General features: G+C 45.0%; 1 protein-coding gene across 6 annotated transcripts in view; it reads left to right on the top strand.

Annotated features, from left to right (window-relative positions):
- The window catches only part of ADARB1 (adenosine deaminase RNA specific B1), a 113552-nt gene that overhangs the window by 65444 nt on the left and 35722 nt on the right, over positions 1-12386 (top strand). For all 6 annotated transcript variants that reach the window (XR_003792365.1, XM_029214714.1, XM_029214713.1 and 3 more), the window contains one exon: positions 9533-9607. Coding sequence is in view for 5 of the 6 variants with exons in the window: in XM_029214714.1 (XP_029070547.1) it covers positions 9580-9607 (28 nt within the window). In the remaining variant the exon portion in view is untranslated. The remainder of the gene's footprint in view (positions 1-9532; positions 9608-12386) is intronic.

Raw genomic sequence — 12386 nt, 5'->3', positions numbered from 1 at the left:
CCACCCACCCACCCATCCACCCACCCACCCACCCATCCACCCACCTAGCCATTCACCCACCCACCCATTCATCTGTTCATCCACCCATCCATCCATCCACCTAGCCATTTACCCACCCACCCATCTACCCACCCATCCATCCATCCATCCATGCATGCATCCATCCATCCATCCATCCACCTAGCCATTCACCAATCCACCCATTCATCTGTTCATCCACCCACCCATCCATTCATCCACCCATCTGTTCATCCATTCATCCACCCATCTATTCATCCACCCGTCTATTCATCCATTCATTCACCCACCCATTCACTCATTCATCCAATCCACCCACTCTTCCACCCACCCACCCATTCATCCAGTCCACCCATCCATCCATCCATCCATTCATGCAATAAGTAGCCATTAGAACCTTCTGTGTGCCAGCACCAGGGATTTGGGCACCCATGGGACAGGTGTGGGTGACAGGATGGCAGTGGCAGAGGGGTAGCTTCAGCTTTCAGGCCTGGAGTTCACTCTGGAATGGGCCACCTGAAGCACCATTTGATGGGTGAGGAGGGGATTTCTGGGATGCACTGCTGCTGTGCTGTGTATATCAGGAAGGAAGGGATCTTAACCGATCTCTGGCAAGAGTGGGAGACACTGTGTCTGCCAGGAGAGGGCGCAAGTGAGGGCAGTTGCTGACCCCTGGTGGACAGCAGTTATGGATGGAAGGCCCAGGGCTCCCAGAATCTCTTGTGACAGATGTGTGGGTACATTTCATTGCACTTGTACAGATGGGCTTCCCAGCACAAATGGGGGCCATGCTCCTTGGGAAGGAGCTCCTTCAGCTGGGGGTGTGTTCCAGGGATGGGCAGAGTCACCCTAGTTTGACAGTTGAGATTCTAAAGCAAATGTGTGGAGTTAGATTTGTGGAATGTACTTGAAATACTGTGGGAATTGGATCAAATCTTAACAGCGCCTATTCTTAGCGTAATTATTAGTGTTCATATTGAAAGTACAGCTCACAGTATCCTCTTTTTCCCTTTCATCCCAGAAAATAAAGTATAATTTTCAGAGAAACGGATTTTAATTAGGCCGTGATGAACAGAGCAAGCATGGACCATATTTCAAATGTGTTGTTTCTCTTCATTCATCTCGAAGGACAGAGTGTGGTTATAAAAATAATGGAGTTTCTGTTTATTAATCTTCACAATAATGTCCTACTGCTCTAAACAACGTCTGCGCTCCACCTATGCATCCCTCCCCTCTTCCCACCCCATGGCAGCCACTGATCTTTTTACTGTCTCCACAGTTGTGCCTTTTCCAGGATGTCATATGGCTGGAATCATACAGTCTGTAGCCTTTTCAGATTGGCTTCTTTCACTTAGGAACATGCATTCAAGTTTCCTGCATGGCTTTTCTTGACTTGATAGCTCATTTCTCTTTAGCTCTGAACACTATTCCATTGTCTGGATGGGCCACAGTCTATGTGTTCACCTACTGAAGGACAGCGTGGTTGCTTCCAGGTTTTGTCAGCTGTGGATAAAGCTGCTATAAATACCCACAGGCAGGTTTTTGTGTGGACATAAGTTTTCAGCTCCTTTAGGTAAATACCAAGGAAAGCGATTGTGGGATCCTATGGTAAGAGTCTGTTTAGTTTTGTAAGAAACGGCCAGACTGTCTTCCAAAGCAGCCACACCATCTGCGTTCCCACCAGCAGGGATGAGGGTTCCTGTTGCTCTGCAATCTTGCCAGCGTTTGCTGTTGTCTGTGTTCTAGATTTTCACCATTCTAATAGGTGTGTAGGGGCATCTGACTGTTGTTTTAAGTTTCGTTTCCCTGATGACAGCCGACGTGAAGCACCTTATCTGCCATGTGTGTATCTTCCTTGGTGTGGTGTCCGTTCAGGTCTTTGGCCTATTTTTTAATCAAGTCGTTGTCTTCTCATTGTTGAGTTTTAAGAGTTCTTTGTATGTTTTGGATAACAGTCCTTTATCAGCTATTTCTTTTGCAACAACTTTCTCCCTGTCTGTGGCTTGTCTTCTTGTTCTCTTGACATTGTTTTTCACAGAACAGGCCTTTTTAATTTTAATAAAGTCCAGCTTAGCGATTCTTTTTTTTCATGGATCTTGCCTATGATGTTGTATCTAAAAAGTCATTGCCAAACCCAAGGTCATCTAGGTTTTCTCCTATGTTATCTTCTAGGAGTTTTACATTTTACATTTAGGTCTGTGATCCATTTTGAGTTAATTTTTGTGTAGTTTGTAAGATCTGTGTCTAGACTCATTTTTTTGCATGTGGATGACCAGTTGTTCCAGCACCATTTGTTGAAGAGACTGTCTGCCCTGTTATATTGCCTTAGCTCCTTTGTCAAGGAACAGTTGACAGTATTTATGTGGGTGTGCTTCTGGGCTCTCTGTTCTGTCCCACTGATCTATTTAGCTCTTCTTTCACCAATACCACACTGTCCTGATTACCACAGCTTTATAGTAAGTCTTGAAGTCAGATACTGTCAGTCCTCCAAATTTGTTCTTCTCCTTCAATATTGTGTTGGCTGCTCTGGGTCTTTGCCTCTTCATGTAAACACTGGAATCAGTTAGTTGATTTCCACAAAATACCTTGCTGGGATTTTGATTGGGATTGCATTGAATCTGTAGATCGAGTTGGGAAGAGCCCAAATCAGCATTATTGAGTCTTTCTATCCATGTATATGGATTTTCTCTCCATTTATTTAGTTCTTTGATTTCTTTCATCAGAGTTTTGCACTTTTCCTCATATAGATCTTGTACATATTTTGTTAAATTTATACCTAAGTATTTCATTTGGGGGGGTTCTAAAGTAAATGGTGTTGTGTTTTTTATGTCAAATTCCAGTTCATTGCTTGCATGTAGGAAAGCAATTGACTTTTGTATATTAGCCTTGTATTCTGCAACCTTTCTGTAATTGCTTATTAGTTCCAAGAGTTTTTTTGTTGATTACTATGGTTATTTTAATTATTCCATGTTGCATGTCACTAGAAAAAAACATGTGTTTTAAAAGTAATGCTTGAACCTTATTTGCTATGCAGAGTCTGCTGTATCTAGTTCAGTGTGTAGAAAATCTCTAAAGGATAACTGAACATCTATTATTTGGATGGTTTCCTAGGAAGGAAACTATTTCTTTGTAAAATATTATAAATTGAATGTTTTGAATATTTTAATGATATTAGTTAGTTTAGAAAGCAAAATATTGGAAGCAAAATACAAATCACGAATGCATTCTCTAAACATGCACGATTAAGTTGTTGAATTTCAGATTTTTCTTCAAATTATGTAAGAATTTTATACTTCAGTTACCTTTGTTAAATAAAGAATAAAATCATCATTGAGTTTTTTGCTATAGCTGCGAAATTAGTCTAGCCTTTAGCAAGTTGCTTGATTTATAGTAGAGAATTAACATGAAGAATCTTCATTTTAACACTTCGCTCTTTAAAAATTTGTAGTGTATGGCTATTAAAACTGAAACCCTTCACAGTCATTAAGAATATGTAAAACTTTTCTCAAAACCATCCTGTTCGGAGAGTAACATGGATAAAACCCAGTAATAATTGCCGGTAATTTTTGTCAAGTTACTGCTTGTCTTAAACATTTTTTAATCTATAAATTTTTAGTGAATTCCTAAAGATAGCATTTTTCACCAGCACAATAGAGAATTCATGTTCTGATGCATCCTGAATGTTAATAAGTTATGTTCTCTGTGTTTTATTCCAGAAAACCTTTTTTTTCACCAAGGGAAGGGGAGGAATGTGTGCAGGTTGACGTTTCCACAGTGAGGATAAGGGTGCTGTCAGAAGCGGATAGGAATGTTATATTTTACATATATATCTACACCTTGGCTTACATCATGAACATCTACAGTGTGTAAGGAATCACACAACAGATGACCACTTACCCACCACCCACTTAGAAAATAAAGCATTGCCAATCGGATCATGTTATTGGAAGTCAGACGCGAACCCACGGGCAACCAAAACCGACACTGACCGAGTGGCACTGGTGGGTCCATCTTCCTCTTCCTCCGGGGTTTACCCCTTTCCAGGCCCACGTGTTAGCAAGCGCGTTGGTCAGTGGTGTGGGAAGCTGCTGTGTCCTGAGTCCGTCTCCCTGCTCCACAGTCCATGAGCCGCGGGCGTGCTTTGCATGCTGGTGCTCCATCCTTTCCAGTCTGGGAGGACCAGCCCCACCTAACTGCTCCTTAGTTCAGAGTTTTCTTGACTATTCAAACCTGATGATTTTTCCACATAAGATCCGCTTTTCTAGTTCTATTTACAAAAAGAAAAGTTGAAATTATAACTGGAATCAAGTTAAACTTAAGTCCCAGGTCTTTCGATGCCAGGTTTAATGGTCTTTTCACGCCTCCCTGCCCGCCCAGTTCCACTTCTTAATGCTTACGGGACCCTGAAAAATGAAGAAGGCATTCGAATACTGCTGTCAAGTAAAGCTTTCCTTTACCTGGCCGCTCCTGGAATTTTGTTCCGTATGCGATTTTGGATGGGGTTTTCATTCTTATGTGTTTGTAGTCCAGGCCATATGAGGTACTTTCCAGAATGAAAGAAAAATGGTTACGTAAAATGCTCTGAAGTGCTTGCATTTGCTATTTTGCTTTGTTTTATAACCTTCGGTACGAGAGTTGGCATTTGTAGAAGCTGAAAATATTGGCTTCTGCTCTGCAAGAGATTTCTGCCTTCCACTCTTCTTCTTTTCTTTTTTTAACATCTTTATTGGAGTATAATTGCTTTACAATGGTGTGTTAGTTTCTGCTTTATAACAAAGTGAATCAGTTATACATATACATATGTTCCCACATCTCTTCCCTCTTGCGTCTCCCACCCTCCCTATCCCACCCCTCCAGGCGGTCACAAAGCACCGAGCTGATCTCCCTGTGCTATGCGGCTGCTTCCCACTAGCTATCTACCTTACGTTTGGTAGTGTATATATGTCCATGCCTCTCTCTCGCTTTGTCACAGCTCACCCTTCCCCCTCCCCGTGTCCTCAAGTCCATTCTCTAGTAGGTCTGTGTCTTTATTCCCGTCTTACCCCTAGGTTCTTCATGACATTTTTTCTCTTAAATTCCATATATATGTGTTAGCATATGGTATTTGTCTTTCTCTTTCTGACTTACCTCACTCTGTATCCATCCACCTCATTACAAATAGCTCAGTTTTGTTTCTTTTTATGGCTGAGTAATATTCCATTGTATATATGTGTCTGGCTTCCACTTTTAATGTACACGTACCCACCCGCACTGTGCACAGCCTGATTATTTTCTACTGTGAGACATTTTCCCTGTCCTTTTTTAGAACTTTAATATGAAAGAGCAGGAAAACGAGGCATGTCCTACAAACCAGGTGAGCTTTGGTGGCGCAGGGTTCTCCTGTGCCCAAACTCCCTGTCACTGTCACGGCAGGCATGGCCTCCTCGTCCCAGACCTCCAGGGAAGCCAGCCTCTCAGTGCACCGGCCACTGTATTGTGTGCCTTCTGCCTGCTTTTAAATTGACCTTTTTATTTTGAGAGAACATACATTCACGTGTAGCTGTAAGAAGCAATACGGGGAGAGCGGTGTTCCCTTTACACAGCGCGCTGTCACAGCCGGGGTGCCTCCCCACCCGCAACCACTACTCTGCTCTCCATTTCTACCGTTTTCTCGTTTCAAGAATGTTATACAGTTGACCTTGAACAGCACAGGGGTTGGGGTGCCGACGCGAGGTGCAGTCGGAAACCCGTGTAACTTATAGTCGGCCCTCTGCGTCCTCATCCTTGGACTCGGCCAACCTCAGGCCATGCAGTGGGGCAGGTCGTGCTTAGTGAAAAAAAATCTGTGTCTCAGTGACCCATGCAGTTCAAACCCGTGTTGCTCGAGGATCACCTTTGTATACATGGGTGTAATGTATGTAACCTTTGGGATTGGCTTTTTCACTCAGCCCGATTCTCTGGAGATCCATCCAGGTTACCGCGTGTGTCAATAGTTTGTTGCTTTTCACTGTCGCGTGGTGCTCCATGGTCTACAGTGTGTTCGGCCAGTCACCTGCTGAAGGGCACTGGGTTGTCTCCGGTTTGGGGCTGTTGTGAATAAAGTTGCTATCAACATTCCTGTGTACGTTTTCTATGTGAACGTAAGTCTTCATTTCTCTGGAATAAATGCCCATGTTTAGTTTTAAGAAACCACGAGACTGGTTCCCAGAGTGGCTGCACCATTTTACATCCCCACCAGCGGCATGTGAGTGATCCAGTTTCTCCCCATCCTCGCTGGCCCTTGGGTTGTCATTATTTTAGCCGTTCTCGTAGGTGTGTGGTGGAATCTCACGTGCTTTTAAGTCCCATTTCCCTAGTGACTAATGAGGATGGCCATCATTTCCCGCGGGAACATCCATCTGTGTGCATTCTTTGGTGAAATGTCTCTTTCTAATGGGAGCGTGTGTTTTATCGTTGAGTTTCTTGTATGTTTTGTTTGTTGACGTGGTTTTTAGATATTTGCTCACAGTCCATAGCTTGTCTTCTCATCTTCGTAACAGGGTCTTTAGCAGAGCAAAAGGTTTTTAATTCCGATGGGTTCCAGTTCATCATTTTTTCCTTTTGTGGATTGTGCTCTTAGTGGGTAATCTGCACACTCTTTGCCGAGTCCTGGATCCCACGGATGTCCTCCTATGATTCTTGTAAACGCCTTGTAGTTTCATGCTTTACGTTTAATAAGCCCATGGTCCATTCCAGGTGAATGTGTGTGTGGGGTGTGAGCTCTAGGTGCCCGGCTGCCCAGCACTGTCTGTTGACAAGGCTGTCCTTCCTTCATTGCGTTGCTTGTGCACCTTTGTCAACAATGAGCGGGTGTTCTGTGGGGGCCTGTCTCTGGGTCTTCTGTTTTGTTCTGTGTGGTCTGCCTGTCTGTCTTGATGGCTCGGACTTCATAGGCGGTGTTGAGATCAGTTACTGATTCCTCCCGCTTCTTTTTTATGGTGGCTGCTTTAAAATTTTCTCAGATAATGCTGATGTCTCTGGGTCGGCATCAGTTGTCTTTTTCCATTCGGTTTGAGATCTTCCTGGCTCTCAGTGTGATGAGTGATTTTTGATTGGAACCTGGACATATTATGTTACAAGAACCTGAGTCTCACTTGGACCTCTGCTTCAGCTGGCTTTCTCTCACGGCCCTCTGTTGGGGAGGGGAGACGCCACCTCATCGCTGCCGGACGGGGGTGCACGTCCAGGTTCCCTGGCCTCCACTGGCACTGCTGGGTGGTGGCCTCCTGTGACACCCGCAGTGGGGAGGGAGCAGGCGCCTGGGTACCGCCAGGTGGGGTGGAGGTCCAGGCTCTCCGCCTGTTCTCCCTGACTCTGCATTGCCGGGAGGGGGCGAGGGGGGAGGGGGTCATCACAGCCCAGAGAGAATGAGACGCGAGGCTCCCCCACCCCATGTCCTTGCTGGATGGGAGGCTGGGGTCTGGCTGAATAGGGCAGTTTGGTCTGTCAGGTTCCTGTCCTGCTGGGAGGTCCTCTCCTGGTCCCTTGGCCAGAGAGACAGTTCTCGTTGGGTGTTTTGGTCTGCCCATTGGTGTTTCCAGGCTGCCGGCTTCTTCAGCTCCAAGCCTGGGATAATGATGCAAAAAGAAGACGTAAGGGACTCACCGCCACACCGTCCCCAGGTCCCCTGCTGCTCTGCCGCCTCCCCTCCGCCCTCCCGAGCCTCCTCGTGCTTGTTGTGTCTGTGCCATCCGGGGTTTTCAATTGGGCTAAACGGGGGACGTGCCCTCCGTCTTCCCACCACACGAGCCCTTTTGCCTGCTCTGAAGCCAGCTCTCAGCCAGTAAGAACACAGTGCTCTGGACAGCTTGAGTGGTTGCTTCCAGAACTGATAACTGAGCTTCTCAGAAGCGCCTTCTGAGTGCCTTTCTCACACAGCCTCTGTGCTTCCCGCATGCTATACCTGTGCATGGTCTTCACGGTGTGTCCCACCCCCTCTCCTCCAGGATCAGCTTAACCATCACACGCCCTGACCGTGGCCGAGAGGACCCTTGGAGCACCTGCATCTCACTGAGGGCATGGGGCGGCCTGGCACTCGTGCCCATTCCAGACCTCAAGGAAACTACTTTCATTGAAACTATTCCCTAGTGGAAATATTAAAACACACACCGATACAGAATTGTGTGGTGAGCCCGAGTGCCCATCAGGCAGCGCCAGCATCACCAGCCGTGGCCCCTCAGTTTCATCCGTATCTACTTCTTCCCACCACATGGGATCATTTTATAATAATAAACCCCAGGTATCATTTCGTCTGTAAATATTTCAGTATACATCAGTAAAAGTTAAGCACTATTTCCACACCTAAAATGACTGAAAGTTACTCCTTAATACAATCAGCTATCCAGACAGTATTTTTACTTAAATTTCTCAATGGCAGAGTCAGTCTGATTCATTTTAGGTTCTTGTAATACCCAGTACTGTGCTTTTCATATAATAAACTTTCAGAAATTTATGTTGAAGTAATTCATCAATATAAAATGTTAATGCTTTAAAAACTGTCTGGAACACTTCCTTAAATAAACGAGTCTAAATAAAAACTCATTTAACTTTTAACTCATTTAACTGTCTGTTCACCAGATATACAGTGGGAGTTAATGTCATTAACAAATGATTGTCACGGAAACTATTTTACATATATGTTATATGAGAGAGATGTATAAGGTATAGGCATGATTTAGCACATTTTAGTCACCGTTTTCTTAAAAGCAATAAATTTGCCTCTTAACTGATTTATAATATAAATTTAATTTCTATAAAAAAAAATGTGACTACAAAACTTGCAGATCTTTTTCCTCAGTGGCAATTTGACGGGATTCTTTATTACAGATCATATGTTAGTACAGTCCTGCAAAGTACAGCCAAGGTATTTAGGAAGAGGAAACTCTTAAATTTGTTAATAATTATATAATTGCAATAATTGTTCTTTGAGGATTTCTTGTGGTTTCTCCTGACAACAGAATAATAAGTTGTACGCGGCTAAGAAATTAGATCCGACTTGAACAATCATGTGCTTCTTAGTTTCGTCCATGTGATGCTGCTCGTTCCAGGTGAAGGGGAGGAGTAGGGTGAATGCTGTGGCGTGTTCTTCCACAGCTTTATTTTATAACCCAAACCAAAGTCTCCCCAGAACAGAGATCAAGTGGCAGACGGGCGGGAGTTCCGTTTGGGGTTTGTCTTGACGAGAGGTGGCTTTCTGAGATTGAAGTGTGTCACCCTTCCCTTGGTTCGGAGCTCTCCATGGTCCTGACCCCTGGAATCCAGGCCGTCCTCCGCAGCGTGGCCCGAAATCTTCCCTGCCATGGTACCCGCCCCCCCAACAGCAGAGTCCTGGCCGGGATCCTTGGGGGGACGCTGGGGGTCCTGTACCATGCTGAAGAGGTGGGGGAATGTTCTGTCCAGAGGGCAGACCTAACCGTCCTTGTTCTGCGATTTTTTCCACAGAGGAGACTTCCCTCGTATGACTGGTTCACTCAGTGTCATTTTCTTGCTCTTTCAGACAGGAACAGTCTCCGCCGGTCAAGAAACCCACACAAGTATTTTGCCATGGATGTAGAAGATGAAGAGAACATGAGTAAGACCTAGGCCTATCACGTAGTATCAAGCGGCTAATTTTCTATTAAAAGCTTAGTGTTGTAAATTTATTGAATGGCACCAACTTGGGGGGGGGGCGTGATTCTTTTCCTTCGATACAGACTGTTAACGGTGGCATGTGTTTAATTTTTATGTAATCTCTACAGTAGGTATCGGTGTCTGCTGTGGGCATTTCCTTACAGCCGTTTGTCTGGATTTTCATTCCTTGCTGTCGTCCTGGGGTCCTGATGCACATGCCCGGAAGGGGGAGGCTTGCCTCCAGGTGCACGTGTCATAAAGCCGCATGGCTTTGTGCTCTGTCACTGCATGGTTCTCATGATCATGGTCCTATTTCCATCTGTGTAAATCTGAGATAACCTTTGAGATTGGTCATTTGGGGTGACGGTGCATAAAATCTTCCCTTCAAATACGGTGGGTTGTCCGTGCGTTTTTGAAGGAAGGGGACTCGCATGAGTCTGTTGATCTTGTTTCCAAAGACTTTGATGGGCCTTCGGGCCGGCGTGGCCTGAAACTCCTTTCCACACTGCCCTCTGGGATGGAGGGGACGGAGGGGCAGAGAGCCTCAGCTTTCCCCCTCTCGACATTGTTCATAGATGTTCATAGATGAAGAGTTCAGTGAATATACTTCTCTATTCTGTTTTGTCTTTAATCCCGGATAGCAGAGCATTTGCATAAGGTTAAACGCCCCCACAGAAGTTGGGAGCTTTCGGTAGGGAAATCACAACAGAGACATCAGTGTTCTGGTATGTGTGTAATGTGCATTGTTACTTGTCCGTGTTGAGAGGTCCCGGGAAGAACCCACAGGCGTGAGTGACGAACAGTCACCGAGAATGAGGATACAGTCCACCACTTTCCCTCGGCCTCACCCAGAACCCACAGCCGAGGCCTCGGAGTTGGCTTGTCTGCACGCAGAAGCCAGGGGTTCTGCTCCACGAGTGTAGTGGGTGCCGTGGAGTCGCTGGGTCTTTGCTGGGTGACCCCGCAGTCGTGTGCCCTCAGGCTGGAGGCCATTCCTGGGACGCAAGTGTGAGAAGACGTGACCAGGCGTGGTTTCAGTCCATGTGGCAGCACCTCCTCCCGAGGCCTCTGGCTGCCTGTGGTGCTGCCCCCAGCACAGCTGCTCTCGGGGTCTTTGGAACCCAGCCTGTGTTCTCAGGGGTCAGCCCACTCCCCACTCCCGTTGTCACCCATGGCGCCGGTCAGCAGGTATGGGAGGAAATGTCACAGTGTGTGTAGGGATATAACTATCCCCAGACTGACCCGGTAGTCTCTTACCGAGATAAAGAATCCTTCTGAATACATTTTCTGGAAAGATAAACTGTTGGTTCTAGTGCTGGAACTTTGAAATGCCAGTCCTGTATTTTCTGTCATTTTGAAAGCGATGAAGAATTTTCATCATGGTTAATATTCACATTTATGAGATAAAGTAGCATGATATGGAAAGCGAAAGCATCTATCTAAGAAGAGTTATGGTAGTGGGAGGTCTTTCTCCAATTTTAGTGTTTTATTTTCCTTTACATAGTAGCATTTTTAGTAAAGTAGAACATGAACCGTATTTCCATGCTTCTGGAGCAAATAAGAACTTAGAATCTATGTGAACTGTCTGATAGAAAGTGTATTTTTCTATAATCAATACGGATTATTTTTATTTTTTAAAAGAAAGCATTTGTTTGTTCCAGAGACTATAAACATTTGATTAAATGCATGTCAGGATATATTTATTATGATCTGACTTCTGTTCAGCGGTAACGTCAGAACTAAGCTATCATGGAGCCTGTGATGTTCTTGCTTTGTTAATCTCAATTCTGTCCTGCCCCACCCTTTCTAACCTTTTGTTTCCCTTGAGCACCGAAAGGAGTAACCTATTGAGCTTTTGCTGGAGGATGTTATAAATGAAAATTTAGTGTCCATTCCGTCAGCTTTGTCAACTGGGAGAAGTGGTGTGTGTCAGGAGTACGCAGGAGGCGTGAAGTCTGTAGGGAAAGCGTGGCCATCTCCCAACCTCTGCCGCGGTGTGGTGGCAGTCTTCCCGGGGCCCGTGTTTAAACCAGGGCTGTTCTCACGTCTCAGCTGAGTGGTGACAGCCCTGGGAATCTGAGAGCTTGAACTGTGGGGACTGGCAGCCGGTGACCCAGACTTGCTGCCGCGTTAAGCCCCTCCCAGGGGTAGGGCCGATGAGCGCTTTCACTGTTTTTCTCAGTTTCCTTAGCATAGTCAGAATCTACTTTCACCTTATGTAGTAGAAACGGACCGAGGGCCACCGTATTGGGGTACTTGTAAACTGGCTTACAATTGTGAAAAATATTTCCGTTGCTTAAAAGACTTACGTGGATTCTCAAAAACTAGTGGTAGGTCTTCAAGTACATTCATGTCAACAGTATTGTGAAGCCCTGTGCTAGTTACCCCTGAGCTTCCTGCGGCCAACAGCGTGTGCAAACTAACCAGGAAAACAAGGAGTTACTTCTTTTTCTCTTTTTAAAAAAGCTTTATCTGATAAACTTAAAGGGGAGAGTGAATGCTTTTTTATTCCCCTTTTTGCAATTAAAATCATATTTATTTTGCCGTGAACTTTTAGAGTTCTAAAATTATCTTTATTAATTGTAAAACTAAACTACCTTTAAGTGGTAGGATAGCTAAATTATTCTGTAAATCCATCAAATATTTGTTTTTCTAAAAAAGACAAAGATGCCACCTTCAGTTGGGAAGTTAAGAGAGCTGTGGCCGTCTGCAGTGTCAGTCTTCCTATCTTGCCTTGTATA

This window comes from Monodon monoceros, unplaced genomic scaffold (genome assembly GCF_005190385.1).
Source record: "Monodon monoceros isolate NGI ecotype Baffin Bay Population unplaced genomic scaffold, NGI_Narwhal_1 Super_Scaffold_11, whole genome shotgun sequence".
Taxonomy (NCBI): domain Eukaryota; kingdom Metazoa; phylum Chordata; class Mammalia; order Artiodactyla; family Monodontidae; genus Monodon; species Monodon monoceros.
The sequence above is the reverse complement of the archived record's forward strand: the minus strand, read 5'-3'. Positions and strand labels throughout refer to the sequence as shown.